Source organism: Brassica rapa, chromosome A08 (genome assembly GCF_000309985.2).
Source record: "Brassica rapa cultivar Chiifu-401-42 chromosome A08, CAAS_Brap_v3.01, whole genome shotgun sequence".
NCBI classification, from domain to species: Eukaryota; Viridiplantae; Streptophyta; class Magnoliopsida; order Brassicales; family Brassicaceae; genus Brassica; species Brassica rapa.
Genome location: NC_024802.2, coordinates 21050154 through 21078116, shown reverse-complemented (window position 1 = coordinate 21078116; position 27963 = coordinate 21050154). Strand labels below are relative to the sequence as shown.

At 38.2% G+C, this 27963-nt stretch overlaps 8 protein-coding genes and 1 non-coding gene across 17 annotated transcripts; 4 read left to right on the top strand and 5 right to left on the bottom strand.

The window, feature by feature from the left end:
* The first annotated feature begins 505 nt into the window (after window positions 1–505).
* On the top strand, window positions 506–5600 carry LOC103836215 (starch synthase 3, chloroplastic/amyloplastic). Its single transcript, XM_009112455.3, has 15 exons — window positions 506–851; window positions 1386–1449; window positions 1542–2585; window positions 2663–2877; window positions 2948–3397; window positions 3470–3577; window positions 3659–3768; window positions 3852–3957; window positions 4025–4195; window positions 4255–4383; window positions 4461–4643; window positions 4709–4840; window positions 4913–5024; window positions 5109–5232; window positions 5320–5600. The coding sequence occupies exons 1-15, from the start codon at window positions 738–740 to the stop codon at window positions 5447–5449; spliced, it is 3192 nt and encodes a 1063-aa protein (XP_009110703.1). The 5' UTR covers window positions 506–737; the 3' UTR covers window positions 5450–5600.
* Window positions 5601–6334: 734 nt separating this feature from the next.
* Window positions 6335–11751, bottom strand: LOC103836207 (ankyrin repeat domain-containing protein 13B). Of its 5 annotated transcripts, none has more exons than XR_004450476.1 (4): window positions 10672–11751; window positions 9854–10567; window positions 6750–9447; window positions 6335–6654 (listed from the first exon to the last, which is right to left on the bottom strand). XR_004450476.1 is itself a non-coding variant. In XM_009112448.2 (4 exons), exons 1-3 carry the CDS (start codon window positions 11200–11202, stop codon window positions 9148–9150), a joined length of 1545 nt encoding a protein of 514 aa, XP_009110696.1. In that variant the 5' UTR covers window positions 11203–11751; the 3' UTR covers window positions 6335–9025; window positions 9144–9147. The 5 variants fall into 5 exon arrangements, 2 of the variants coding, with proteins under 2 accessions (XP_009110696.1, XP_009110695.1); XR_004450477.1 differs by having other exon boundaries at window positions 6335–6946; window positions 7034–9447; XR_004450478.1 differs by having other exon boundaries at window positions 6335–6938; window positions 7034–9447.
* Window positions 6813–6900, bottom strand: MIR171C (microRNA MIR171c). Its single transcript, NR_120811.1, has one exon. It is a non-coding gene; the product is annotated as a microRNA MIR171c (primary transcript).
* A 240-nt stretch (window positions 11752–11991) lies between the features above and the next one.
* LOC103836208 (ATP-dependent Clp protease proteolytic subunit 6, chloroplastic) lies at window positions 11992–14139 on the top strand. Of its 2 annotated transcripts, none has more exons than XR_004450487.1 (9): window positions 11992–12244; window positions 12369–12430; window positions 12572–12623; window positions 12789–12990; window positions 13083–13148; window positions 13239–13379; window positions 13466–13523; window positions 13610–13702; window positions 13860–14116. XR_004450487.1 is itself a non-coding variant. In XM_009112449.3 (9 exons), the coding sequence occupies exons 1-9, from the start codon at window positions 12150–12152 to the stop codon at window positions 13905–13907; spliced, it is 813 nt and encodes a 270-aa protein (XP_009110697.2). In that variant the 5' UTR covers window positions 11993–12149; the 3' UTR covers window positions 13908–14139. The 2 variants fall into 2 exon arrangements, 1 of the variants encoding a protein (XP_009110697.2); XM_009112449.3 differs by having other exon boundaries at window positions 11993–12244; window positions 13466–13519; window positions 13860–14139.
* LOC103836209 (dehydrodolichyl diphosphate synthase complex subunit NUS1) lies at window positions 14042–16054 on the bottom strand. 3 transcript variants are annotated; one of them, XM_018653980.2, is made up of 8 exons: window positions 15871–16054; window positions 15574–15625; window positions 15134–15404; window positions 14994–15055; window positions 14705–14903; window positions 14535–14629; window positions 14365–14447; window positions 14042–14234 (listed from the first exon to the last, which is right to left on the bottom strand). In XM_018653980.2, the coding sequence occupies exons 2-8, from the start codon at window positions 15619–15621 to the stop codon at window positions 14195–14197; spliced, it is 798 nt and encodes a 265-aa protein (XP_018509496.1). In that variant the 5' UTR covers window positions 15622–15625; window positions 15871–16054; the 3' UTR covers window positions 14042–14194. The 3 variants fall into 3 exon arrangements, with proteins under 3 accessions (XP_018509496.1, XP_009110698.1, XP_033133804.1); XM_009112450.3 differs by having other exon boundaries at window positions 14533–14629; window positions 15839–15983; XM_033277913.1 differs by lacking the exon at window positions 15871–16054 and having other exon boundaries at window positions 15574–15798.
* A 75-nt stretch (window positions 16055–16129) lies between these two features.
* Window positions 16130–17284, bottom strand: LOC103836211 (mediator of RNA polymerase II transcription subunit 32). 2 transcript variants are annotated; one of them, XM_009112451.3, is made up of 2 exons: window positions 17183–17284; window positions 16130–16822 (listed from the first exon to the last, which is right to left on the bottom strand). In XM_009112451.3, the coding sequence occupies exon 2, from the start codon at window positions 16804–16806 to the stop codon at window positions 16360–16362; it is 447 nt and encodes a 148-aa protein (XP_009110699.1). In that variant the 5' UTR covers window positions 16807–16822; window positions 17183–17284; the 3' UTR covers window positions 16130–16359. The 2 variants fall into 2 exon arrangements, with proteins under 2 accessions (XP_009110699.1, XP_033133819.1); XM_033277928.1 differs by having other exon boundaries at window positions 17136–17282.
* A 198-nt stretch (window positions 17285–17482) lies between these two features.
* Window positions 17483–21714, top strand: LOC103836212 (arogenate dehydratase/prephenate dehydratase 1, chloroplastic). Its single transcript, XM_009112452.3, has 10 exons — window positions 17483–18713; window positions 19897–19964; window positions 20066–20158; window positions 20230–20430; window positions 20515–20595; window positions 20665–20760; window positions 20863–20940; window positions 21011–21168; window positions 21269–21350; window positions 21437–21714. The coding sequence occupies exons 1-10, from the start codon at window positions 18476–18478 to the stop codon at window positions 21491–21493; spliced, it is 1152 nt and encodes a 383-aa protein (XP_009110700.1). The 5' UTR covers window positions 17483–18475; the 3' UTR covers window positions 21494–21714.
* LOC103836206 (putative lactoylglutathione lyase) lies at window positions 19620–27622 on the top strand. Its single transcript, XM_009112446.3, has 10 exons — window positions 19620–19625; window positions 25639–25660; window positions 25912–26013; window positions 26096–26220; window positions 26296–26360; window positions 26437–26649; window positions 26759–26806; window positions 26896–27003; window positions 27100–27252; window positions 27363–27622. Exons 3-10 carry the CDS (start codon window positions 25916–25918, stop codon window positions 27402–27404), a joined length of 852 nt encoding a protein of 283 aa, XP_009110694.2. The 5' UTR covers window positions 19620–19625; window positions 25639–25660; window positions 25912–25915; the 3' UTR covers window positions 27405–27622.
* Window positions 21970–24287, bottom strand: LOC103836214 (glucan endo-1,3-beta-glucosidase 1). Its single transcript, XM_009112454.3, has 4 exons — window positions 23925–24287; window positions 22510–23814; window positions 22403–22430; window positions 21970–22318 (listed from the first exon to the last, which is right to left on the bottom strand). Exons 1-4 carry the CDS (start codon window positions 24004–24006, stop codon window positions 22174–22176), a joined length of 1560 nt encoding a protein of 519 aa, XP_009110702.1. The 5' UTR covers window positions 24007–24287; the 3' UTR covers window positions 21970–22173.
* Window positions 27623–27963: the final 341 nt, after the last annotated feature.

Here is a 27963-nt window from a genome sequence, read left to right as displayed (position 1 = left end):
CAAAAATTAGTTAGGAGGAGTTGAATTGATGAGGTTGAGATGAGGTGAACGTTTGCTTAAGACGGCAAGATCTTTGGAAGATGCAGCTAATGATATTGATTCTGAGAAATTTAAGTTTGTGTCTGATGAAGATAAATTAATGTTTAGCCAATGTTCTAAAACAGCTTGCACCAAGATATTAAACCCACTGAATCATTCGGAGGGTCTTCTCTTAAGAGTAAGTGGAGGAAAACTTCGTATCTTGTCCGTACACGTGGACCCTTTGATGATTCTAATCAACGGCCAGTGTTTGGAAAAGAGGATCCGCTTAGGCTTGACGTGGTGGTGGACTAGCGAAATCAGATATTGGTTAACACGTGACGCTTATGCACCGGCCAAGCGATATCTTTGTCACGAGCTAAGAAGAACGAATCACATTTTACTAAGCACATGATATGGTTTAAAACATTTTTCATTACATGAAGTAAAGTCGTGTTCAGCATTATAATAACATTAACCAACACATGGCCTATCTCTCTCTCTCCCTTAATTAAGAGGAAAAAAATAAGAAAAATAGAGATTAGTTTCAGTGATTGAGAAATGTCTTGGTGAGAGGCAGTGGAAGGGGATGCTTCAACAACAAACATTCTCTCTCTCTTCTCAGCATATACCTTCTACTACCTGAAGACTGAAGTACAAGTACACATAAACACTTTCTTCCCTTTCTCTATCTCTGGTCTCTTCTTCTTTGGGCAGCCATGGAAGTGTGTTGGCAGATACAGACACCTACGAGTCTCAGACCGGGTTTCCAGCAAAAGGGTCGGCTCAAAATCAATACTTTTATTGGGTTTCTTCCTCGCCCCATTTCTAGTGTAAGTCTCCTTTACATTTCTACCATAGTTCGATGCTCTTTGGATTCTACTTTTTTTTTTTTGGGGAATTGAAGTGCAAAGTGTTCTCCTTTTTGCCAGTGAGATTCGTCTTTTTGATTAGGAAATGATTAGTTGGATTGAAATTTGATAGAAAGTTAGTATCTTTTTGAAGATTCAACTCTGGTAGGGTCTCTGGATTGGGAATGAGTCTCAACTTTTAAGCCCCATTTCGAATTGACAGACTATAGAAAGTGAGTTCATTTCTGTAGGACATATCAATCCTCACTACATTTAGAATCTTAACTTTGTAAAAACAAAGTTGAAGGGAGAGAAGATTTTGTTGATTATTATTAAGCTTTTAAGTTAGAGCATGAGCTCAAGATTTTAAGCTTTCAAAATGTGACATCTTCTTATAGTTTTGACTATATAATATTCAGCTAGTTTAGTTCTTGTGTGATTAATTAATTCAGGTGTTCTTTGTTGTCTATTTTTCTGGCTTCTAGGTTCTAACCATCTGACATGTTTGGTTCTCAGCTTGCTTCGTTGGAGAGCCAATACAACTCAAATGGGTTTCTACATCAGATCACAGCAAGTGCAGGTTCAACATTCAAGAATCGGTTAACACACTTTATTGTACCTTCTCATTGTTGATTTCCTGATTCAGTCTTTTTTTTTTTGGTGTTTACCAAGACTTCTCAAGGAAGAAGCAAGGAAGAATGGCAGCTTCAGGGCCCAAAAGCTCAGCTCCCAGAGGTTTTGGGAGAAGAACAACAGTAGGAAGTGCTCAGAAAAGAACTCAGAAGAAGAACGATGAAAAAGATAGCAATGCAACTTCCACAGTAACTAATGAAGGTTTAGGAGTCAGTAACTTGCCTGAAGCTAAAGCTGATGTACAAAAACAAGCCCTTGCAGAGGATGATGTTTTGTTAGAACAAAAGTTAAAAGTTGAAAGAGAGAGTCTCCGTAGGAAGGAGATAGAAGCTCTTGCAGAGGAAGCTTTGGCGAAAGGCGATAGAATGTTTGTGTATCCTCTTGTGGCCAAACCTGACGAAGACATAGAAGTGTTTCTCAACAAGACTCTATCAACTCTGAGCAGCGAACCTGATGTTCTGATCATGGGGGCATTTAACGACTGGAGATGGAAGTCTTTCACAAGGAGATTGGAAAAGACAGAGGAGCTCCATGGAGACTGGCGTTCATGTCTCCTCCACATCCCCAAAGAAGCTTACAAGATGGACTTTGTGTTCTTCAACGGCCAAAGCGCTTACGACAACAATGACTCAAAAGACTTCTGTGTAGATGTTAAAGGAGGGATGGATAAAGTTGAGTTCGAGAATTTTCTTCTTGAAGAGAAATGGAGAGAGCAAGAGAAGCTAGCTAAGGAAGAAGCTGAGAGGGAGCGGCAAGAGGAGGAGAAGAGAAGAATCGAAGCGAGAAAGGCTGCCATTGAAGCTGATAGAGAGCAAGCTAAAGTGGAGACTCAGAAGAGACGTGAGATGCTACAACCAGCTCTTCAGAAAGCTGTTGTCTCAGATGAGAACGTTTGTTACATTGAGCCAAAAGATTTCAAAGGTGGAGATGAAGTGAAGATCTTTTACAATAAAAGCTCTGGTCCTCTAGGTTATGCCAAAGAGGTTTGGATACATGGAGGGTTTAATAACTGGATTGATGGATTATCTATCGTTGAAAAGCTAAAGGCTGATTCAAAGAGCGAAGACTGGTGGTTCGCTGAAGGTATGTATATATATATGAAGCTTTCTTTATCTTCTTGAATCTTGTTTAATTGTTTCTTTTTTCATTTTGATATGTAGTCATAGTGCCGGTCGGTGCTCTAGTCATTGACTGGGTCTTTGCTGATGGACCGCCTAAAGAAGCGTTTCTGTATGACAACAATAGTCTCCAAGACTTCCACGCACTTGTTCCTCTAAGAACTCCAGAAGAGCTTTACTGGTCAGAGGAAGAGAGCTTGATCTTTAGGAAACTTCAGGAGGAGAGGCGGTTAAAAGAGGAAGCTATGCGTGTCAAGGTTAGTATCCTCTTTAACCATACATCTTAACTATATATATACATTATCTTCATCGTTGTTTCTTTGGCAGATGGAGAAAACAGCTCGCTTGAAAGCAGAAACAAAGGAAAGAACACTTAAAAAGTTTCTGCTCTCTCAGAAAGACGTGGTGTACACGGAGCCTCTAGAGATTCAAGCGGGAAGACCTGTGACGGTTTTCTACAACCCTTCGAACACGGTTTTGAATGGGAAGCCTGAGGTTTGGTTTAGAGGCTCTTTTAACCGTTGGACTCATCGCTTGGGTCCTTTGCCTCCTCAGAAAATGGAAGCAGCTGATGATGGAAGCTCCCACGTGAAGACTTCAGCTAAGGTCCCATTAGATGCTTACATGATGGACTTTGTTTTCTCCGAGAAAGAGGATGGTGGAGTGTTTGATAACAGATATGGTTTGGATTACCACTTACCGGTAGTGGGAGGTATTGCCAAGGAACCACCGTTGCACATTGTTCATATAGCTGTTGAAATGGCACCCATTGCAAAGGTAAACCGTAAGGACTGTGAGGTTTTTTAACCATCAAAAACATTGGTTTATGTGATGTTTTGTTGCTTGCAGGTTGGAGGCTTAGGTGATGTTGTGACTAGTCTATCTCGTGCTGTTCAAGAACTAAACCATAATGTTGATATCATCTTCCCAAAGTATGATTGCATAAAGTACAACTTAGTAAGACTCTATATACCTTCTCATACTTCCCTTTTGTGTGTATGCATCTCTCTTTGTACTTACATTGTGTGAAAACAATAGGTGAAGGACTTGCAGTTCAACAGAAGCTATCACTGGGGAGACACTGAAATAAAAGTTTGGCATGGCAAAGTGGAAGGCGTTTCTGTTTACTTCTTAGATCCTCAGAATGGGTTAAGCTTTATGCATTACTCTTTAAGCTAGTCCCATTCATCCTCTATTGATAACATGTGAAGAAGTGTTGTTCTTGTTGCAGATTGTTCCAGAGAGGATGTGTTTACGGTTGCGCAGATGATGCAGGAAGGTTTGGTTTCTTTTGTCACGCTGCTCTCGAGTTCCTTCTACAAGGAGGTTTTCATCCAGTAAGTCTACTAACTTATATAGAGAGTCTTGATACTTTGTTTCTAACTGTGGTCTCAACATGTACAGGACATTCTTCACTGTCACGACTGGTCCAGTGCTCCAGTTTCATGGCTGTTCAAGGATCTTTACACGCATTACGGTTTGATTAAAACCCGCGTTGTCTTCACAATCCACAACTTGGAATTTGGAGCAGGTGCCATTGGTAAAGCCATGACATTTTCAGACAAAGCCACAACGGTAAGTCCTGAAAACAGTATCTGTTCACAAAGAGATTGAAAATGACAACACATGATCAGGTTTCACGGACATATGCCAAGGAAGTTGCTGGAAACTCTGTGATCTCTCCACATCTATACAAGTTCCACGGAATAGTAAACGGGATTGATCCAGATATATGGGATCCATACAACGATAACTTCATTCCGGTAAAGCTTCATAGCATCCTCTCTCTCCTTTCTACATCTTGTGATGTTTGAACTACTCTGTGTGGTTGGTTCCTTAGGTGCCTTATACTTCAGAGAACGTAGTAGAAGGCAAAAGAGCAGCCAAAGAAGAATTACAAAACAGGCTTGGAATAAAGAGCGCTGATCTTCCTTTAGTGGGAATCATTACACGCTTGACTCACCAGAAAGGAATACATTTGATCAAACACGCTATTTGGCGTACCTTGGAACGCAACGGACAGGTCCTTTTCTAGCTTGTCTTGTCATGAACTTTTTCACAGTCCTTACTAGTTTTCTTGAAACGCAGGTTGTGTTGCTAGGCTCAGCTCCTGATCCAAGGATCCAAAATGATTTCGTGAACTTGGCGAATCAGTTGCATTCTACTCATGGTGACCGTGCTCGGCTTGTTCTTACCTACGATGAGCCTCTTTCCCATTTGGTAAAAACAAACTTACAGAACCTTTGTTTCACTACTTTGCTCTAACTTTTTTTTTGTGTGTGTTTACTTTAGATATATGCTGGGGCTGATTTTATTCTTGTACCATCGATATTTGAGCCGTGTGGACTGACACAGCTCATAGCCATGAGATACGGTGCTGTTCCTGTCGTAAGAAAAACTGGAGGTAACGGTTTTTTTTAGCTAAAGCTTTATCTGATTCCCTTTAAGACCGAGCTAACTTTAAGGTTGTCATCTTTGTTCAATATAGGACTCTATGACACGGTGTTTGATGTGGACCATGATAAAGAAAGGGCACAAGCTCAAGTCCTAGAACCTAATGGCTTCAGTTTTGACGGAGCTGATGCTCCTGGTGTGGACTATGCTCTCAATAGGTAAAATAATCAAAATCAAAACCAACACTCTCGTTGATTGGTGCATTACTGTTTACTAGTGTGTCTTGTTCTTTTTTGTTCTTGCAGGGCGATATCGGCTTGGTACGATGGAAGAGAGTGGTTTAACTCGCTGTGTAAGACGGTGATGGAGCAAGACTGGTCATGGAATCGTCCTGCACTTGAGTACATTGAGCTCTATCATTCTGCACGCAAGTGAAGAAGAAAAACAAAACAGGAATGTTGTAAGATCAATTATCTTTGTATGTACAGAAAATAAGCTATAGAAAGTTTGATCCTTTCTTCTCCGTGTAACATTCCCAAAGCATTCATTAAATAATTAAATAAACTAAGCAAAGTTTTTTTTTGGTCAAAAACTAAGCAAAGTTTATTATATATACCCCCACAGTCCCACTGTAATATTTCTCAATTGAATTCTAACTGAAATGACTTGGTACTTTTTAGAGAAAAAAAGGAGAGTAGTATTACTTCTTTTTTTTATGCTTCTAGTGGGGTTTTGGGTCAAAAATTAATAAATGTATGCAATACATAGTTAGTGAAGTGGTTTAATGAGAGACAAGGAAGTAATGTTTTGGTCACATTTGGTTTGTCCTATGACAGACAAGTGAGTCCTTGTTGTTATGCCTTCTTATTTAATTCCCACATGTCCTCCTTTTCTGTTTCTCATTAAATCTCCATTGCACCACTTCTTGTTTCTCTATGACCTATTTTCTTGGACTTTACTGTATTGCTTGGACTTTACTGTATTGAGTTTGGTATAAATTTACTCCTCAGGACAACTCTCGCATCTTTAAATCTTTATTTCGTGAAAAAGTCTACCGTCATGTTTGATTTTTATTATTCACATAGTTGATCAAGTCGTTGGACATCGTCTGGGAGACTGGGAAGAGTATACTAAAGAAAATGTTTCTTTTCAACTAAATTATGAATAATCCTAACATACTTCCGGAGAATGTTTACATTTTGTCGCAAACATGTTTCCAGAAAATGTTGAACGACTTGATGAAATTTAATATGTTTAAACCCTATAGGCTGTTGATTATTTAGAGTGAGTCCACAAACAGACTTCGTAATTGTCGTATGATTAACGAAAAAGCTCTTAAACCATACACTTATTAAATTAATAAAACCAAGACAAATCTGTCTGCAGTTAAATTATAGATTCAAGTGCAGTAATTACAAACTAAAAAACATATATATAACTTTTTAGAATTGTTGCAACATTCTCACTATTGTAAACAACGACAACATTTACGATCTAGCTACAACTTCTACTCCCTTAGCATGTTACTACATATTCTTTGCTTGAAATTCCTTTGATACTTTCTAAAAATAGAAGTGTTTTCGCCCTTGTACTTGGATTTTGGGGTTTGTGTTACTTGTTAACATCATGTACCTTGGAAGCTTGCAAAGTAAAACAAAAAGAAAGTAATAAGAAATTATCAAACTGGATATCATTCAGAATGGAATTATTTTTTAAAAAAAGATTGACAATATACCTTAAAAGAAGACTGACAATATACTTTTACGGGTAATAACCATCTTTGCCATGTTGGTTTTATGCGTGATATTGGCACGGCTCAATCGAACAAAACCGATCTCTAATAGCTAAGAGTACGACTATTTGATTGAACCGCACTAATATCTCGCGTTACCTTTACATCAACACCAGTCTCACCCGATTATCACTAGTCAGCTCCAGAAAATCGAGAACAAAAGAGTAGCATCAACTATACATCAAATCAAATTATATAAGAAATGATTGTCGGCACAAAAAACTTACTTTACCGGGAAAGGTCACTGGATCCTTACAAAACTCTTAGGCAACGTCAAAAGTAGTAAGGAGAAGAATCAAGGGAGAAGAGAAGAAGAGTTTGGCTATTTTACAAAGTCTATGGGACTGCAAAGTGAAGAAGATGATATAAATATGAAGATGGTTGAAGAAGAAGAGACTATGCATTAAATTAGACCAACAACCCCATACCAAAAAGGAGGTTGTTAATTAAATTTGAACTGTTTCTATAGAATACTTTTTTCGAATATAGGTATTAGTATGTGTTCTTGTTAAATTTGAATTGTTTATACTAGTATGTATAAATATATATATATATTTTACAACCGATGATATCAATTATCAAAATAATTTCAGATGAATTCCAAGAAATTCGTTGCCGCAGTGGCCTAACAAATTGGTCTCTGATAACATCTAAATATGTGACCTAACCACCTCAAACTCTTCTATGTAAATCAATATAATATGTTTATTTTCCATTAAATATGCATTTAGTTATTTTATTATAGAGAGAAAAAGAATTGATTGGTTTCTTATTACATGAACTGAACTAATCCATTTGTAGCCCCGACAAAATAAGCATGAACTAATATATCCGAAGTTTTCATTACGTATTTTACTGGTGTTTTTATACAGTAATAAATCGTTGTATATTTTTATTTGTAATACGAGTATCTGATTCTAAACTATAAACAAATGAACTATGGATGATACATAACTAGATAACGATTAATTAAAGGAACTCCCTCGACCTTTCAATTTAGTATTTATGAGGTTTGTAAGAGAAAGCAAGGCATGTTGGTGGGGTTATGTCACTCCCAATATACATTTGAATTTCGGAGTTAATATGGCTCATCTTTCCAAATATTCTCCCTCGCTATTTATTTCTTTTCTTGTTAAGTTCCTATCATTTATTTAATATTTCCTTAAAATGTTCAAATATTTTTCGTTATATGTACCTATGAAAGAAGAAAGAAAAAAGAAACAAATGCATCGTCTTCAAAAGTTCACCGTTCACGAAAGTGATCATCCCGTTGAAAGTGTGAACATGTGTTTTAAGTTTTAACTACGCACTAAAACTCTTAAATAATCTTAGTATGAATCTAAGAGATTATGAGTTAAACTCACGTTGAAAATTCTTTATTTTTCTAAAAAATAGTTTGGACCTCTCGGTAGGGAACATCCTCTAAATTTTTTCTGTAGAAAAACATGTGTTTCATACTTTTACATGTACTAATGATAAGGTATACAAAGAAAATGCAAACATTAACGTAAATTTTAATGTGAACTTTAGACCCAATCATATATAACGTTTGCGTTCAGATCAATTATTTAAATCTATGCTTTGGCTCAGCGCCGTGCGAAGAGTTTTAGGGGTCTAAGGGCATCTCCAACCCCACTCCATATTTTATTCCAAAATTGAGAAAATGGAGTGGAAAATGGAGTAATGAACAAAAAAATAAAAGGATTACTCTATTTTCTCAATTTTGGAGTAAAATATGGAGTGGGGTTGGAGATGCTCTAAGGCAAGTTTTAAAAATAAATTTATTTACAACCGTAATAAAAATAATTTTCTAATATAATATATTATTTTCACCAAATACACAACTCTAATACTGTAAAAGAATAAGTTTATAACGTAAATATGTTATATTATGTCATATAGAAAAAAATACATGAATTCAAAAAATAATTTTCGTAGAAATGTTTTTTTTATATAAGTCTAAACCACTATAGTAGAAATTATTTTAAATTTTGGGACCCTAAAAACAGTTATATTAATCGGGGACCTGAGGCGAATGTTTTTTTTAATACACTGTAGGCACGCCTCTGCTTTTGGCTATATATTTATAACTGGAATTCCACTTATTATTATCATAGAAGATAACAACTTAAGACTATCCTAAACGAGAGTTAGGTGATCAAGAACATTATAAACATCGTAATCATCTTTCTTTGACTTAGCTTGATCGACGATAGATTCTTCATGGTTGACGTCACGAGTTTACAACAACAACAAAATGAAACACATAGTATTAATCATCTATAAGACTATAACATTGTCCCATCAAAACATTCAGCCCAAATAGTATATGATTACCTGATTAGTCTGTGTTGCTCGTCCACTTATACCCTGCTGGTATTGCAAATGGGTCCTCCTTTTGTGCCTGCTCCTTCTTCAACCGTCGCTGTGAGCTTTTCTTGGTAGCCTTCAGTCTCAGCCAAGAGAATGATCGCCTTGTAGTCGAGGTTCTTATATCAGATTCCACGTCGCATTGGTCTTCGACTCCAGCTGAGATGTGACTCGGGCTTGACACTGGTGTGTAGAAATCCATCGACGGGAGAGCCACGAACTTGCTAAATGTTATGACTACCTTCACCGTTGGGATCACCGGTATCGACATCTGGTTCCCACCAAAGACAAAACATAGCTAATCAGTACTGTCTATTATTGGTTTACCCGTTAAACCAAGATTGAAAATAAATAAAAAAATTTGAATTATTTGTTCCCCATTAAATTTTAATTTAGAACGAATTAAGCGGAACGGAAAATATTTAACAGAATAAAATCTCCATTTCTAAGACTTTTATCAAATGGTACGTTAGATGCACTTAATTAAGAACTACCATCTAAACATAATTAAACGATCATACCGAATCAAACCAAATTAAATGGGAGACCAAACCGTAAAACGGTTAGTGATGTTGCCACATCAGCATTAATTCTAAATTATCCAATAAACTGACGACACGTATGATAAACTGTTATTGGCGCAATTCGGTTAAAACAAAAGTGTTTCAAAAAAATACCTTAACCGGGAAAGTTCCCGGCGGGAACTTAACGGTGAGCAGCTCCTTCATTCTCCGAACGGCTTCAACATTAATGGCTAAAATATCAAGAACCGGAAGCAGCTCCTCCGTCGTCAAAGGAAAATCATCCGTTAACCAAACCAAAGGACTCAAGCTCTTCACAGTCTCCTTTCCTTTGATCCTTGGAACCGAACCCGCCACAGAAACCTCCGCCGCCGGTAAAGAAACCGACTTTCTCCCCCTCCGCAACGACGACGGCTGAACTTCTTTCTCCTCAACGTCGGAACAACTGAGCTGCCTCGTTAACGAAGGCGAGTTCTTCTCTGTTTCTCCGGCGGCGACGGCAACTTTCGGCGATTTTAAACTAAAACTCACGTTCTTGGCCTCGTAACGTTTCGCTTTCCACTCTCCGACGGTCTCAACCTTCTCCTTCCCTCGCCAGTTCTTCATTACAACGAGCTCTGCTTTGGTAAAATCCATCTCTCTCTCGCTAACCGTCTCGCCCGCGTTTTCAAACGCGTTCGATATCGTTTTATCCTCTCTGTTCAACACAAGCAACGTACCGGGACTACTACTAGACACGTCTCCTTCACCAAGGAAGAGAAATCTCCGGTTCGCGCGGCGAATTTTAAACCGGTCGAACCCGGTTAACGACGTATCAGCGCGTAGATCTTCACCACGTTTCCATATCCTGTAAGTATCGGAAGGAGCTACCTAATGAACGAAATTGAATTAATTAATTTACCAAAGTTTGTTACAACCGGTTAAGCAAAAAGAAAACTTAAACCATGTTGGTTAACTAGTAGTAAACCGGTAACCTTCCCAAAGAAGGGGATCACGGAGCTCTCGAAGCTGATAGAAACCTCCACGTAGAAGTCTCTCATGCGTTCAAGAACCGCGATCAGACACGGCAGCCTCCGCCTCCATCTGCACCACGCTGAACGCCGCTGATGCCGGAGAATCATCTCCGTGATCTCGGCGTTCCCGCGACGAACCGCCTCGTCCAACGCGTTCCAGCCTGCGACGTTCCGAAGCGCGGCATCAGCGCCGGCGGAGGATAACGTCTTCACCGCGAGAACGTCGCCGATGCGCACCGCTAAGTGGAGAGGCGTTTCTCGGAACGGGACGTCGCGGCGGTCGATGACGGCGGAGATTATCTCGGCGGCTCGCTCTTGGCTGACAGAGTCGGACTCGGTGTGGATTTGTTCTGGTTCGGTTAGCTTAGGCAAGGACGAGACGAGACGGATTAAACCGGCGTGGTCTCCTAAAACGACGGCGTAATGGAATGGGCTGTGAGCGTAGTCATCTAGAGTTGTGGTTGGTATCTTCACCGGCGAAGGCTTTGCCATATTGTTTCCGGTACTGAAGAGTTAGAATAACTCTGAAGCAAATAAGTATGTTTCTGTATTTATCTAGTCAACAGTCAACGCAAAAAACAATTAAATCCATAACTCTTTAGCTAAGTGAAAACTTTATTACTAGATTTTTTTCTTTGACTAACACAGTTTTTAAATTAAAGATCTTTAATCCAACTAAGTGTTTTGCTCGCACATCAACATAATAAATTATTATTTGTGTTTTTTTAAAAAATTAAACATATTTTAAAAAACATATTTATACAAATATTTTGTTTGATTAATATTTAATTATACAACGTTTTAAATCATAATTTTTTAAATTTAATAATATAAAATATTATTTACAGATAATGACACAACGTATATAAGAATTATCTTACTTTGTAATTATATATATAATGACTTTGTAATGTACAATAATTATATTAACTGATATTCACATCCCTATATCGATTTTTTATTTTAAAAAATTAGATCTATGTTAGAAAATAAAAGTTAATCAAAACAATTAGTCAATTCAAAACAAGCTAAAAGTGTATTTTGTTATACCAAATTAACATGTTTTGGTCAAATATCAAGTAATGAATCATTATGACACATAAATATAACAGTTAGAACAACAGAAACGTTTTCATTATGAAAAAAAAAAAGAAGTTTGTCACCTTTTGAGGTTAAGTATATTTTGTAATTTTTTTTTTTTGCTGTAATTTCTTTGTAGATGTCAGATGAAAATAAAAATTAATAAAAATAAAATTTTATGATGTTGTTTGAACCCGCTGGTTGATAGAGAGACTCTCAGACCTGTCTTTGTTGTTGTTGGGTTCAGTTTCTGTTCGTGTCCAAACATTAACCTCGAGTCTTGCCCTCCTCCGTGTCTATCCACGCCCGAATCCGAAAGTTTTCAACACAGAGAAAAGCTTAAAGCTCTGGTAGTAGTAATGGCGGGATTGGCAATTTCACCTCCTCTGAGTCTTACCTTCTCTTCTCGAACTAGAAACGCTAAACCCACTTCGTATCTATCTCACAATCAAAGGTACTCTAATCGCAATCACACTCTCAAAACGAGTTGCGTTAGTACTACTGCTTCAATTATACACTTGTTCCATTGTAACTGACGCAAAGTTTATGTCTTTTATTGTTTATTTGATTTTGTGTAGAAATCTTACAAGGCGTATAGTTTCTGCTCTTCCAAGTCCGTATGGTGATTCATTGAAAGCTGGTAACTTTGAACCCTCTTTGATTTTTTTTGTTGTTGGGTTTAGGATTCTGGAACTCAGTTGATTGTTTGATGCTGGAGAAGTGTTGTTGCCGGGTGAGTTGATGTGTGTCTGAGATTTGAGTTGTGTTTGATGTTTTTCAGGACTTTCGAGTAATGTCTCTGGCAACAAGGATCCTCGTAACATTGCTCCAAGGTCATCTCAGTTCTATCCTCCCTCTCTTGATTATGTATTCACCATTCTCGCTGTCTATGTATCTCTAGATTGATTGTTAAAGTTATTATTACTAATGTCAATCGAAAAACTTTCTCTTTTCAGTGTGTTTAACTGAGTTTGTTTCGTCCGTGTTGCAATGTCTAGATCTGGAGTTATAGTGGCGAAGAAAGGAAACCCGCCTGTAATGCCATCAGTGATGACCCCTGGAGGACCTTTGGACCTCTCTTCAGTGTTATTCCGTAACCGCATAATCTTCATCGGACAACCAATCAACGCACAGGTTGCTCAGCGTGTCATATCTCAGCTTGTAACCCTCGCTTCTATTGATGATAAATCCGACATCTTGGTTAGCTCAATTAACTTACACTTGGTCCCACCTGCTTTTCTTTAAAAAGTTAAATCTCATGTTTACTGACAAGTAAGTGTTCTCTGCTTTAGATTTACTTGAATTGTCCTGGAGGCAGTACTTACTCGGTCTTAGCAATCTATGACTGTATGTCTTGGGTAAGTTCCTTTCTCTTAATCATGTTTCCGTCACACAGTAGCTGCAGTATATTAACCTTTTGAGATTTTGCTCGTAAATGATGGTTTTAGATAAAGCCTAAAGTTGGAACAGTAGCGTTTGGAGTAGCAGCGAGTCAAGGAGCACTTCTTCTTGCTGGAGGTGAGAAAGGGATGCGCTATGCAATGCCAAACACTCGTGTCATGATCCATCAACCTCAAACTGGATGCGGAGTATGTCTCTTTAGTTCTTGTTAGTACTTGGAACCTTATACGCAATGAACTTGAAACTGATTTCATGTTTAACTTAAACTCTGCAGGGACATGTGGAGGACGTGAGGAGACAGGTGAATGAAGCCATCGAAGCCAGACAAGTAAGTCTCTCTCTTTATTCTCATGCTTCTTGGAGCTAAGAATTTGACTCTTTGGTCTGATTGATCTCTTTGGTTGCCTCTGGCGTGCAGAAAATTGACAGGATGTATGCAGCTTTCACTGGACAAACTCTTGAGACAGTGCAGCAATACACTGAAAGAGATCGTTTCCTATCCGCTTCTGAGGTAAATGTTACCAACCAAATCTAACTCGAATTTCTTCAAATGAGCTTATATTCACAGCTCGTGGGCATGGTCTTTTCTCCTCATAATCATATCCCTATACACCATTGTACTTGAATCTTGTGTATTGATATTTTTTATGGTTATTTTTCTTATGCAGGCGCTTGAATTTGGGCTTATCGATGGTCTATTGGAAACAGAATACTGAAGCAACATGCAAGACATTGCATAGATGCAGCTTATAGCGATGTTCAGACTTTCCCATTTCATTTGAATATGAAAAGTTGTAACCAATCTGAAAACTTATGTTCTATTTCGGTTCAGCTTTTTACTATTCAGTTATGTAATCAAATTCTATGCAATGAACTCTGTAGCATTACTGGTTGTCAGAACAAAATGTGAACAAATTTGCAATAATGGTGGCAGCACTAGATTAGTAACTCCATGTCTCATTTGAAACGACATATATGTGAATCACAAACCAAAAACTAATCTCTATAACACCATCTGCGCCCGGACAATCATCATCAAACCCCTGTCAAGAAAAAAAGTCCAGTTTCTTCCCATTAGCAGAAAGCAAACTCAATCCAAAGTAAAAGCTGGATATAAAAGACAAGATTGACAAACAGGTGACTCAAATCCAGGTCAAAAGAGAAAAGACTTGCCATAGTTTTGGCGCACTCCTGTAAATTTGTGGATTGCCTTCAGAAGGGAACCATATCTCATATACTTCAACGATCCCATATGTCTATCAACAAACAAATACACCAAGAAAAGTTCTTTATGAGATTTAGCTCTGAATATTTAAGAGGTGGGAGGTACAAAGAACATACACGATCTCAGTGTATCGAAGTCTCCAAGCAGGGAAACCGAGATGGCTCCTCACAGGTCCATAAACCAGCATCAGATCAGGCACGTGTACGTTCTCACCTGCCACAGTTTAGATCATCAGTTCCTTTTCCTTTAACAGTTATCTGAGTTTAAAATAATACAATCAACACAAACCAACAACTCTTAATGCTTCATTCAAATGAGACTCAGTAAAAACGTTGTCCCCTTCATCCTTCTCAGGATGGCTGGCTTTCAAGTGTCTCTGAAGTAGTATGTTGGCTGCCTTCACAACAGCTTCTTTATTGTCGGAAGACGAAATGAACTCTATAGCAATGCCCTTCCGGTCAGGCGAAATGTCCTTTTCACCAGTCTCCTATTAAAAAAGAAAACATACACTGTGCAGGTAAAGTAACAATCTAAATAGAGAAGCTAGAGATAAGGTATTAATTTGAGATTATCATACCTGTAACAACATTGAACCTGGCACCATTTCAAGGATCATATCCTTGGACTTCTTCAACAAGCCTAAAAGAAGCAAACTCTGAGCCATCAATGTGTATTCATGAAGGGACAATTAGAGATGATTTGATGAAAGCATCTTACCTTGGGAGTCAAACAGACCAACTTGTTTCACCCCAATGGTCTTTAACCACTGTAAAAGCTCAACAACCTTGGCAACATCTCGAGCTACTTCGATATCCAATACAACAGCTAGACACCTGAGTTTCTCAATGTCGATGGAGCTGTACTTTTGAATCAGTCCTAACGAGATCGCATAGCTTTGAATTGCCTCAAAGATGCCAGAGACGATGTGACATAGGGTCACGATTATGTGTAAGAAACGCCATAGCAAATCAAGACCAAGATCACCAATCTGTGGGATATAAAAACACATAGGAACAGATGAATTACAAATAACTAACTTCACATGATCTAAGCACGTCTGAGGCAACACCAAACGGTTCTTATCACTTAGTTCCATAGTAGTAGTAAACTAAAAAGCCTCCCAAAGATCATTATAAAACAATAAGGAGAAAACTCACTTGACCAATCCGGGAACTCAGGAGCAGCATCGGGTCATTGGAATCCATATCTCTAAAAAATTACAGAGAAATACACAACAGAACCAGATTAATAAGATCGGTTGCAGCAACGTATGAAGGAACAGGAGGACAACATTCAAAGATGCGTTTAAACAGAGAATTAACACACACACAACAAGACAGATCAAAGAGAAACATAGACGCACACGAATAAACCAATCGAGCTATCCTAAAACCCAGAACTAATACGGGGTAAAGGAAGTACTTTTGGGAGGTGAGAAGAAGAAAGGAACACACTTTCTCGAGTCTCTTAGCCTCTGGATCAGACCCAGAATCCTAGTGGTGGTGATAGTTCTCTTCTCGCTTAAGCCTTAGAAAACAAACTAAGTGTGTTGCGAAATTAACTCTCTATCTGAACGTCTGGGGGTCAAACTCTTTTCACTTATGTCCTAAAACTTTGCTTCTCATGCTTTTGTTGTGAATATCTATCTATCTTCTTCACCGTGAATCACATTTTTTTCGTTTGCCTTTATCATGTTCTAATACAAAACATAAAAACCACACTAACCAAACAGAAACATAATAATATAAAAAGAATTACAAAAAGATAAAAACAGTCTCTCTTTACTTGATATTCAGAACAAACACTCAAAACTCCTACAAATCAAACGGTTCAGCAATCAAGTATTGCTTCTTGCTTGGTCAGAATATAAAGACTCAAAAGAGTAATGCCGCTGAAGTTTTAGATTAGAAAAGGAGTGTGTAGTAAGTAGTAGGACACACACTCTATTGAGTGGAGTCTTCAGAGAACCTAGGAGAATGCACAGAACCAGCAGCCGCACCACCAGACCCACGTTGCAGCTCAAGCACAAGCCATCTAACCGCTCTACTCATCTGTTCCAGCCTCACCGCGCTAATGGGAGGGAGACTAGTCGCAGCGCCAACGCTTTGGCCTGAGTTACTACCTCCTCCTCCTGTTGTTGTTGTTGTTAAGCCAGTAGCCTCATCAACCAAACACTCGGATCCAATCCTCTGCTTCACCGACTCCACAAACTCCTCAGCTTGATCGCACGCCACGCGGAACAGCTCCCACTTCTCCTTGAAATTCTCTAACGCAGCGTCGGTGAGAGAGGCTTTTAGCCCGCCTGCACTCTCTTTGGACTCGAGAACATCAGCTGAGGCGATAACGAACTTCTCGTAGGCTTTGTTCAACGAGTCCACAATGTTATCCATTTACCACTTCAAGAATCTGCTCACATCAAGAACCCAATCAAATATAAACAGTATGAGATTTTAAAAGTTCTAAAACAATCAGCTTTCTCTACAGAAACAACAAGCAAGCAAGAGCACAGTAAAGTCTATAACTTTAGGCATTGAAACAAGAACCCTAGACACCAAATGAGTAAAGTCTAAAACTTTAGGCATTGAAACAAGAACCCTAAACACAAAAACTCTAAACACAAAAACAAGAACCCTAAACACAAAAACTCTGAATTGGTTAGAGAAATCCAAATCCTAGGAAGCAAACTTCAACGCCGTAGCAATGGAAGCTTAAAGATTACATCTTTGTTACAAGAACTTAACATGTTCGATTGCTTCTGAAACTTACCGGAGCTGAAACGGAGATCTCTCTCTCTCTCTCTCTCTCCCTCGCTCTCTCTCTCTGTATATATCTGGTTAGGCTTATTAATTGTTACAACAAGACCGGGTTTGATACAAACCTAACCGAAATAAACCGGATAAGTGCATAATTTATTTTATTAGTCTTTTTTTTTCTTCTGTCAGCCCATTACATTGACTTATCCAAAAAAGATTACATAGTTTTGCTTTCTTTCTCTTGCTATTTTCTTTTGAATGAATATTTAGCATTATATTTATCTGATAATGTAATAAAAAAATATTTAGCATTATCAAATCTCACAACCCAATCTTTGTAAATCTAATTGCAAAGCTTTAAAAAAAATATAATATCAAAATTCTTTTTCAACTGAAATGCAAGAATTTTATTTTAGAACTTTTTAAAGTTAATAATATGCTAAATTTGCATAACGCAAGTTTATTTAATAAATATATTTTTAGTTGTGAATAATTCTAAACTAAATGTTTTAAACTAGTTTTTAATTTTTGAACATTTTTAACTTGTGGTTAATTGTGTTATTTATAATCTATAAAAAAATATTATATAAATGATTTTACATGCAATAATTTTATCTATTATATAAAATTATATTTGACTACACAATTTTGAACCGTCCTATCAAATTTCTGTCTGACGGTATACGTTGTACCATGTTGAAATTTTCTTTAATTTTTTTCCATAATATATAATATATGTAATTACATTTTTTGGAATATGAAACTCATATTTTTCGATGTTGAATCATTATTAAAATATTAGTCAAACTGTTGAATCAAATCAAGGATACTTTCATTTAATTTTCAACTTTAAAAAGGAAAAAAAAATTATGGTTATTAAAAACGTATTGATAACATTTTCTAAACTTGATTGACTCCTAAAAAATAATAAATGTCCAACAATAATATCCAGGAGTCATCAAAACAATTTATTATTGACAGAGGAAAAAATCAATTTCTTTTTTGTCAGCCAGCTTACTAAAAAGGAATAATAAAAAAATAAAAATAATATATATGTGTGTGTAATGTACGTAACGTCTTGAAAGTGTGGACCTTTCCTTTCGTCTGAGTTTCCGAGTTTACTCTTGTCTGAAAGTAAACAAAGACCTTCCAGAAGAGCAAATAAAAATCCAGACTTTTTTGTTGTGACTTAATATACTTTTCTCACCAAACCCATCTCTCTCCCATTGACACTTTTGTTGACCTAACTCCTCCTCCTCCGCATTGCTCGATTTCGTCATCCTCCAAACAAAAAGCTCCTCACTTTATGGCTCTGAGGTGTTTTCCCATCTGGGTTTGTCCCCAAACGCCTCACCGTTACCCTCTGGTGGGTCGTCGTGTCTCCCTCTGGGAATGCTCCTCCTCCTCCTCTGGTGCTTCCCAGAGAGCCGTCACTGCCGTTGAAGGAGACGGCCCTGAGCTCAAGAAGAAGGCCTCTGATGAAATGGGTCTGGTTCGGGAGGCAAAGCCTGTTGCTTTTCATAGAGACTTGAGCATGCTTCCTAGTGAGTCAACTCGTTCATTTTATCTCTTGGTTTCATTGACGTGTTGTTGTTTTATGGTCTTCACATTGATAATGTTGATTGGTTGTTTTGTGTTTATGCAATCATGCATTTTGAGATTGTGATTGTTAGATGGATTTTGTTTTTGTGGGATCCTTTTGTTTAAGCAGATGAGAGATCATTGCTGGTAGAGATGCTGTGGTGGATCATTTAGGAATCTTTGTTTTCACATTCTTACCACTAGCCTAGATTTTTTTTGTCAGAAGAGCCAATAATGCTCATGTCCTTGTCTAGGTTTACATGAAATCTTTGAATACAATTGTATTTGGAATTCTTTTCCTCTAGATTTCTGCATTTAAGAGTTTTTTTTCCAGATATTCTGAAATGAGATTTAATTTGGCTTGACATTACTAATGTTTGCGCCTACGGATGTCTTGATTCCAAGAATGGTATATGCCTTTTGGCATAAGATTCCTTCATTTACTATATTAGTGCCTGCACTTGATGTTTCAGCTTTGATCTTTCGTGTCCTGTAGGCTCGTAAATGCATCAATCATTGTCATTTGCATTGCAACATAGGGCTTGTTTTGTATTGAAAATGGAGTTCTTGATGTGTTATGCTGATACTATATTCTTCTTTTCCATACTAGGAGCTGCATTTGATGTTTCAGATTCAGTCTTCCTTGTCGTATAGTCTAATATATAGATCAATCATGGTCATTTGCATCACGGTATAGGGCTTTCTATCACATTTAAAAAATGAAATACTTGATATGTATTGTCAATACTGGACTTCTTTTCCGTATTTGTAGCTTCATTTGATGTTTCAGATCAGATCTCTCTCGTAGTGTAGTCTCATAAATATATCAACCGTTATCGTTTGCGACATAGGGCTTGCCACACATGTATCGGTTTGTTCTATAAATGGAGTAGCATGTTCTGTTAGTACTAAATTCTCTTTCCATATTAGTAGCTGCATTGGATGTTTCAGATTCAATCTTTCTTGTCTTGTAGTCTCATGATTATTTAAGGCTTGTTGCATGTGTTATCTAATCCATTTTGAGTGATACATAGTAACGTACTTCTCCCAGAAGTATATTATAAAACTCAAATGCATTGTCTGTCATGGCCTCATTATTATCTTATTTTATTTAATCTCTCCCTGACGCTTAAAAGTTCATTACAGAACCGCTATCTGCAAGCAGTCTCTACTCTTCTGCTGGAGATGATTCAAAAGTGCGAATATCTTTTCAGGTGAATTCTTTCATTCCTCACCTAACTAACTGCAAATATGTGTTTCTGTTTCTTTCATTTGCTTATATTTACATGCACTCACATGCACTCTCCAATTGCAGGGCATACCAGGTGCATATAGCGAGACAGCAGCACTAGAAGCATATCCAAATTGTGAAACTGTGCCTTGTGAACACTTTGAAACTGCCTTCCAGGTCATTTCTAAAATATTCATACCCTCACAAAAGTGGTGCTTTACTATGTTTTGATATGATTGATTCTTCAGGCTGTTGAGCTTTGGTTGGTGGATAAAGCGGTATTACCGATCGAGAACTCAGTAGGTGGTAGTATCCACCGTAATTATGATCTGCTTCTTCGCCATAGGCTTCACATTGTCCAAGAAGTCCATCTTCCTGTGAATCATTGTCTCTTAGGAGTGCCTGGTGTTACAAAGGAAGAGATTAAACGCGTTCTAAGCCATCCTCAGGTTTATTCTTCTTCACCCATTGCCTTGAAGAGACTCTTCTAAGTTCACTGATGGTTGAGTACTTTGCTTTTTCTTTCTCTGCAGGCGCTTGATCAATGTGTGAATTCACTTAACGATTTAGGCATACAGAGAATCTCTGCAAAAGACACTGCTACTGCTGCTCAGGTAAGGGCTTGAGATAATGAGTCTTTTAGTTCAGCTCACAAGTAATGAAACGTTAAGTGTTTTCTTCAGACTGTTGCTTCAAGCGGCAAGAAGGATGTTGGAGCAATTGCGAGTGTACGAGCTGCAAATCTATATGGTCTAGATATTCTTGCCGAGAACATACAGGTAATTAGTCTCTACTGATCACAGCTTGAATGATTTTATGACATAGAAGGAATGTGATTCTGCAATCTTTACGTTGGTGTTTTGTCTCTCTATGGTATTCAGGATGATGCTAACAATGTGACTCGTTTTCTGATACTTTCGAGAGAGCCTATGATTCCAAGAACAGACCGACCATATAAGGTATTTAAACTTCAGCTGAAACTTATTAGTCCTAGACTCCTAGTAGTAATGCTTCTGTTTTTTTTGTCAGACAAGTATAGTGTTCTCGCTGGAAGAAGGTCCTGGTGTGCTGTTCAAGGCCTTGGCTGTTTTTGCATTAAGAAGCATTAACTTATCAAAGATAGAAAGTCGTCCGCAAAGAAGAAGACCGCTACGAGTAGTTGATGGTTCTAACAATGGAAGCGCCAAGTAAGTAGTTTGTTAGTTCTAACGCACAACATGATGAACACATCTTTTTTTGGAGAAGTAGTAGTTGAGTGTTGTTTTGTGATGATGGTGATGATGGCAGGTCATTTGATTACTTGTTCTACATTGATTTTGAAGCTTCCATGGCTGAAATACGTGCTCAGCACGCCCTTGGCCATCTACAGGTCTCAGTCCTCTCAAACTCCAGAGCTTTTGTAGCTGGTCTCAAGTCTCTAACAGATTCTAATGATCTTATCTTTTTGTTTTGCAGGAGTTCACGAGTTTCATCCGTGTACTCGGGTGTTATCCCATGGATTTAGTCAGATAGCCGAGACTTGCATGCGGCCATACTGTGCAGAAACATGTGAATATAAACAAACAGAAGAACCAGTTTTATGGCTTTGGTTATACCGCAAGACTCTTCTTTCACCATTATCTTATCTTCAAACTCTTCATTGCTGTGACAAACAGTTATTAATCTGTAGCTTATTGTTAAGAACATGATTTTGTACATTTAATTTTTAAGTTCAGTGAATACTTTTGACATTTCCCATGTTTTAGTGACCGTTTAACTCTCATTAGTTTCATAATCTCAGTGATCAAAAAATTGTTAGGCGGTGGTTAGAAAATTATTGTTTAGACATGTGCTTAGACTGATTTTTTGAATATCTAGACTGATTCTTTTCTAAAATCGGTTTGAAAAAATCATTTCGTTCAAGCTCGATTTACCAACTAGGCAGGAACCTAAACGCCGCCTGGACCGATTTTTAGAACTCTGCATAATTTTCATCACATGGTGGGGAATAATACATCAACACAGCCATGTAACAATAACATTTACCAAGACAGGTTTTACACAAAACATTTCCCCCAACAAAGCTACAAGAGACTGACTACTAAAATGGACTACACAAACAAAACAACGAATTACAAAATTTTGATTAAAATACAATTTGTTTATGAAAACCTAGAATTGTAACTCAACCGTGGTAAAGAAAAAATGAAAAATCACCAAAAGGGTAACAAAACACAAGTTACAAGAATCATAATACTCGCACAGAAGCCTCTTGAGAGAAGACTCCTTGAGGAGGTTTCACCAGCTGCAACTTGAGTCGAATTCACCACCGTCTGTGTCTGGTTTCCAACCTTCTTGCTGCACAAAAATGAGCCAACAGCAAATGAATAAAAACACACAAAATACAGAACTAATAACGTTTTAATGTCACAACTTTCTTACCTTCCTGGGAAAATGCAGCTTCCATGACCTGAAACATACACATTCTCTTGATCAGTAAACCAATCACTGTCCTCTCTAACAATAAAAAGAATAGAGGAAGAGCTTACTTGGGTCTGTAGTAGTGATCATAGCCACACCTTTGAAGTCACAAGAACCAGAAGCTCTCCCTTCCTTCTGGTAATAACTATTAAAAGCAAAAGAAGCATGCCCCTTCACATTATTCGGCTGGTAACAACTCTCCCCAGGCTGAATCTCACTACAGTTCGCTCTCCCCGGCCCACAAGCCCAATCCAACGCAGCCTGAAGCGTCTTCACATCAACCCCATCCATAGCAACACAGTACGTCTTGTTCGTCGTATCATTCGCCAAGAAAGCCCCACTTCCAGAGACATGAAGCAAATAAACCGGAGTAGTGTTCCCGTAGAACAACCCCCAGCTAGCTTCGCTAACCGGAGGCGCCCTCTTATCCTCGTTAAACAGCTCGTAGATGTACACACTCGGCGTCACCTCGGGGCGCAGAGGCGTCCCCGTTCTGTCAAAAACATGTTTGATCAAATTGGAGGTGTAAGTATCAGCGTTATCGATGGTAGCGTGCGGCTCCATTTTATCGCCTTGAGAAGGCCACCCGGTCTCGGTCACGAGCACAGCCACATCAGAAATATTCAGGTTCTTCATGGATACATAAGCTGCATCCACCATAGCGTCAAGGACGTTGGTGTAATGCAGCAACGTGTTGGGGTCAACCATCTCTTTAGCAGGAGTCAACGGCTCGAACAAACAGTTATCTAACGGAACAACGCCTTTGTTCTGCATATAGACGTAGTAAGGATAGAGATTCATCATCAGAGGAGAGCCGGTTTTGGACAAGAACCGAAGCAAGGGGGAGATAACCGAGAGCCACGTCTGGTTAAAGTAAGCTTGCGAAGGAGGGAAAGTATCCATCATGATGGAGGCTGCGTGAGGTGTGGAGACTTTGATCTGAGTGTGGAGGTTCGAGGCCACGAGAGCGTTGTATAAAGACTCAATGGCTGGTAAGAGCAAGGGAGCGGAAGACGGGACGGTGGTTAAGACCTCGTCTCCGACGGAGATGGCTGTGATAAGCGTCTCGGGGTAGTAAGCGACCACGTTGCGGCCGATCCACGACGCGGCGGTGGCGTTGGAGGATCCGATGGCGAGGAGCTGGTTGTTGGGGACGCTGATGATGACGCGTATCTTGGTTTTGGACAGGGCTTTGAGGAGCTCCGGATCGGCGTCGTATAGACGGATGTGGTTTATTTTCTGGGTTTGGAGGAACTTGACGAGGTCTGGAGGAGGGAGGAGCGAGGAGACGTCGGTGCCGATGTTGAATCCGACGAATGGGTCTTTGTCTTGTTCTTGGATCTTGTTTTCTTGCGATAAAGGCCACGACTTTGCTGCAAAAAAAATGGTTTGGAGATTGGTAAAAATTGAAACTTTGGCAAAGATTATTACAAAAGCTTGTCGGAATGAAAGAAGAACTTGTCGGAACGAAAGAAGAACTTACCGGAAATAGAAAGATTGAAGATTACAATGAAGAGGAAGAAGAGAAGAGGAGGGACGGTGGAAGACATGCTAGTGAATGGCATTGAATTGATTCTGAAACTCTTCTGGTTCGGATTCAGACTCAGGTACAGATCCTTGCATTATCTTCCTGCTCTTTCGATTGATTTATTTAGTGTTTGGTTGAGATAAGAGAAGAGAGATTTAGACATAATGTTAGTTAAGGGGTTTAGTACTGCTAAAAGATTTATGTCTCTCTCTCTCTATCTGTGTTTCACGTGAATACACTCTGCTCGCTGCTCCTCTCCCCCACACACAAACTCGTTGAATTTCAGACAGAGTTAACTTACGATAATAGCCTTCAATAGTGATAAAAAGTGCCAGCTACACATCACTGTATTTCACTATATTTCGAGTGCATAAAAGTATTATTCAAAATAATAAATTTTCGTACACGAAAGTATTATTCAAAATAAAAAGTTTTCGTACCATATTATAGTATTCAAGTGAATTCATTCAAAATTGAAAAACTTTCCATAAAAGTGTTTTATACTTTATATATATATCAAAAAGTTCATTTGTATTTTTGGTTATTAATTAGTTTCTAGTATTGTCTTTCAATGTTGGTGTTGACCGCATGCGATTAAAAAGTGGGAAAATAAAAGAAGATTATAATGTGCCCTTTAGGTATGAGTTTTCTCTAATCTCTCTATTATTCAGTTATTATTGAAAATATCCATCGAAAGCATTGAAATACAGTCTAGACTCTAGAGAAATAAAGAGAGGAATACAACAACTCCATTCTTTTGTTTTGTTGAGTAGATAAAAAATACATTGACTAGAAGAGGCCTATTGTATTTATTTTGTTGATGATAAGCTGATAACACATTTCCTCCTCTCAACCAATAAACTAACTTAATAAATGCTTTTAGAAAACCAAAACTATTGCGACAAGTTGCTGCAGGTAACTAACAAATGTAACGTTCCACATACAGTATATCATAACAATCTAGGGAACATAGTGCTGCATTAGAAAGAAAAAAAATTATAAAACAGCAAGCCGACAAAACTTGTTTATCAATTATCAGAGAGGTCCATCTGGCAACTCTTTTGATATATAAAAGCTATCAAACAGAAGAAGAGGACAGCTTAATTTCTAGAGAAGTTAAATTCAAAACATTTGTTATAAGATTCTGACCATGTGTCTTCTGTTCATATGCCATATGCATCCAAACATTACTATCGTCGAGATTTTAAAAATATACTAAAATACTAAAATATACTAAATATTTTAGTTATTTTTATAACATGCATCATGCATGTAGATGTAAAAAATGTAAATTGAAAACAAACTAATCAAACAAAAAAATTGCATATAACGCAACATTCATATACTTCAAGTAGTGGGCTTTTCTCCTTCATATGTATGGGCTTACACCCATGTGCCTTGGGCTTTTATCTCATCATAATAATACACTTCATTATTGTACTATCTGCCGACAAAAAAAAAATCGTTTCTGTACGACCACGTGTATCCCATGGGTATTAGGTTGACATCCCATCGTTCCCCAAACAACTAATCTAACGGCTGTAATACGTCTGTGATGGTTAAACTACATCACAGGCAGTATCCGAGAAGTTGTCACTCACTTAGTTCTTTTTTTATAAGTACAGTGACGGACTTTGCTTTCTATCTACAGAAAACTATCAAAGCCCAGTGCTGTGTGTATCTTCTATCAGGTGAGTAACTGTCGCAGATGATCTCTTTTCTACATTTCGATGAATCGTATCCTCGTTGATCGCACTCTAGATCTCATTTGCTTGTCATATGAAACATTCAGAATCATATATTTTGATTGAATCTGGGTTTAATTGTGGATCATTATTCGATTGATCTTATGGGTTTCATGGGATCTCATTGTTCTGTGTTACGGTGATGATGATCATTGAGAAAGGTGTTTAAAGTTTGGATTTTTATCTCTTTTATGTAGAAAAATGGCAGAAAATGCTGATTTGTTGGAGTGGCCAAAGAAGGATAAGCGTCGTTTTCTCCATGTTGTGTACCGCGTTGGTGATCTTGATCGCACTATCCAGTATGTGCCTTCCTCTCTCTGTTTCATTCATACACTATTGTGTTGTTCATTCTATATGATAGGAGTTATTTTTCTTGAATAGGTTCTACACTGAGTGCTTTGGCATGAAGCTGTTGAGGAAAAGAGATGTCCCTGAGGAGAAGTACTCTAATGCTTTCCTTGGTTTTGGTCCTGAAACCTCCAACTTCGTTGTCGAGCTCACTTACAGTATATGCCTCTTATCTCTTCTTGTCTACACATAAGTGATATTACTTGGATTCTTATGAGAAATCTGGTTTACAGATTATGGTGTAAGCTCATATGACATTGGAACTGGATTTGGGCATTTCGCTATTTCAACTCAAGATGTAAGTTGTCCTCATGCTTTGATTTTTTAGATTTCTAGGATCAGTCGGTCCCTGATTGTGGAGAGTTTGGTTTCAGGTTTCCAAGATGGTTGAGGCGGTTCGTGCCAAGGGTGGAAATGTCACCAGAGAGCCTGGTCCGGTCAAAGGTGGAGGCAGTGTTATTGCGTTTGTAAAGGACCCTGATGGTTACATGTTTGAGCTCATCCAGAGAGGTCCAACTCCTGAACCTCTCTGTCAAGTCATGCTTCGTGTTGGTGATCTTGACCGTGCCATCAAGTTCTATGAAAAGGTGATGCAACCCAGTTGAGCAAGGCTGTCTTTGTGTTTGATAAGACAATTAACATTGCTGTTTTATGGAAAGCTTCTAGCTTGCTTACCTCAATTTTCAAACCCTGCAGGCCCTAGGGATGAGACTCTTGAGAAGGATTGAGAGACCTGAATACAAGGTGAACTAATCAATGATACTTCTTAGACAAGTAGTTTACACTTTTGAGATACGTTGCGACTCTGAACGAGTTTTTGTTTAATGAAACAGTACACCATAGGCATGATGGGATATGCTGAGGAATATGAGTCCATAGTTTTGGAGCTGACCTATAACTACGGCGTGACTGAGTACACAAAGGGCAACGCATATGCACAGGTGTGGGGTTTAGACTATTGCTACTGTTTATGTTGTCTTTAACCGGTTTGTGTTCTTTCCTTTGATTGTTAACTTGGTCTAAGTGTTAATGAACAGATTGCAATAGGCACGGATGATGTGTACAAAAGCGCTGAAGTAGTGAAGATAGCCAACCAAGAGCTAGGAGGAAAAATCACAAGAGAAGCCGGACCTCTTCCTGGACTCGGCACCAAGATTGTCTCCTTCCTCGATCCAGATGGGTGGAAAACAGTAAGTAACTGCACATTTATGAGATGGATGAATCTGGTGACTGTATTAAAGATTCTACTTAGCTTCATTTTGGTTTTGCTAAGAGGTTTGTTTGGTGGTTGATATGACAGGTCCTGGTAGACAATGAAGATTTTCTGAAGGAACTGGAATGAGGAAGAGTGATGATGATGATGGTCGAGATCACAGACGAAACCATAATAATAAAATGTGATCTTATGAAGTAGAGGGAGACTTAGTAATTAATCTAAATAAGATGTTGCAGTGTGTGTCGTGTTTCTATGTGTTTGTTCCTTTTATCTTTGTGAGCTAAACGCTGTTACGTGCCTGAATAAATATATTTCCACCACCTGGTTTAGGTGTTTTACGGTTATGGATGGTTTAGTAGAAATTAAAAATTCTGTACCAAATTGGTTTACTAGATTGAAGACGGGTTACAATGGATAATAAGATGCAAAAGTAAAAGAATGTCTACAACTCATTGTATCACAAAAAAGTACAAAGATATGGTGCAAAGGTCTCGTGGAGGTCGTTGTTTAAAATCATCTAAGAAACTAAAGAATATGGAGAAAGGATATCAAGTGGTTCACCACCATAGCTAAAAAGACGAGGCGTGGCAGAGGTGGTGGGCACTGCTCTTGGTCGTGGATCCCACTAGAATTTGAAGATCATGGAGTTCTTCATCTTCCCATTCTATTTCTTTTATATTCTGTT

Bases quoted from the DNA above. Each gene is read 5' to 3' on its own strand.
- LOC103836215 (XM_009112455.3), top strand. From the start codon at position 738: ATGGAAGTGTGTTGGCAGATACAGACACCTACGAGTCTCAGACCGGGT. The intron at 852-1,385 runs GTAAGTCTCCTT...TTTGGTTCTCAG, and splicing joins TTCCTCGCCCCATTTCTAGT to CTTGCTTCGTTGGAGAGCCA. The intron at 4,384-4,460 runs GTAAAGCTTCAT...TTGGTTCCTTAG, and splicing joins ACAACGATAACTTCATTCCG to GTGCCTTATACTTCAGAGAA.
- LOC103836207 (XM_009112447.3), bottom strand. From the start codon at position 11,202: ATGGCAAAGCCTTCGCCGGTGAAGATACCAACCACAACTCTAGATGAC. The intron at 10,568-10,671 runs GTTACCGGTTTA...TTCGTTCATTAG, and splicing joins TGATCCCCTTCTTTGGGAAG to GTAGCTCCTTCCGATACTTA. The intron at 9,448-9,853 runs GTATTTTTTTGA...GGTGGGAACCAG, and splicing joins CGGGAACTTTCCCGGTTAAG to ATGTCGATACCGGTGATCCC.
- LOC103836208 (XM_009112449.3), top strand. From the start codon at position 12,150: ATGGCGGGATTGGCAATTTCACCTCCTCTGAGTCTTACCTTCTCTTCT. The intron at 12,991-13,082 runs GTTAGCTCAATT...TCTCTGCTTTAG, and splicing joins ATGATAAATCCGACATCTTG to ATTTACTTGAATTGTCCTGG. The intron at 13,703-13,859 runs GTAAATGTTACC...TTTCTTATGCAG, and splicing joins GTTTCCTATCCGCTTCTGAG to GCGCTTGAATTTGGGCTTAT.
- LOC103836209 (XM_018653980.2), bottom strand. From the start codon at position 15,621: ATGGATTCCAATGACCCGATGCTGCTCCTGAGTTCCCGGATTGGTCAA. The intron at 15,056-15,133 runs GTAAGATGCTTT...TGCTTCTTTTAG, and splicing joins TGGTCTGTTTGACTCCCAAG to GCTTGTTGAAGAAGTCCAAG. The intron at 14,904-14,993 runs GTATGATAATCT...CTTTTTTAATAG, and splicing joins CAGGTTCAATGTTGTTACAG to GAGACTGGTGAAAAGGACAT.
- LOC103836211 (XM_009112451.3), bottom strand. From the start codon at position 16,806: ATGGATAACATTGTGGACTCGTTGAACAAAGCCTACGAGAAGTTCGTT.
- LOC103836212 (XM_009112452.3), top strand. From the start codon at position 18,476: ATGGCTCTGAGGTGTTTTCCCATCTGGGTTTGTCCCCAAACGCCTCAC. The intron at 18,714-19,896 runs GTGAGTCAACTC...AGTTCATTACAG, and splicing joins AGACTTGAGCATGCTTCCTA to AACCGCTATCTGCAAGCAGT. The intron at 20,761-20,862 runs GTAATTAGTCTC...TATGGTATTCAG, and splicing joins TTCTTGCCGAGAACATACAG to GATGATGCTAACAATGTGAC.
- LOC103836214 (XM_009112454.3), bottom strand. From the start codon at position 24,006: ATGCCATTCACTAGCATGTCTTCCACCGTCCCTCCTCTTCTCTTCTTC. The intron at 23,815-23,924 runs GTAAGTTCTTCT...TTTTTTTTGCAG, and splicing joins CTTCAATCTTTCTATTTCCG to CAAAGTCGTGGCCTTTATCG. The intron at 22,319-22,402 runs GTAAGAAAGTTG...ATTTTTGTGCAG, and splicing joins AGCTGCATTTTCCCAGGAAG to CAAGAAGGTTGGAAACCAGA.
- LOC103836206 (XM_009112446.3), top strand. From the start codon at position 25,916: ATGGCAGAAAATGCTGATTTGTTGGAGTGGCCAAAGAAGGATAAGCGT. The intron at 26,014-26,095 runs GTATGTGCCTTC...TTTCTTGAATAG, and splicing joins GATCTTGATCGCACTATCCA to GTTCTACACTGAGTGCTTTG. The intron at 26,361-26,436 runs GTAAGTTGTCCT...GTTTGGTTTCAG, and splicing joins TCGCTATTTCAACTCAAGAT to GTTTCCAAGATGGTTGAGGC.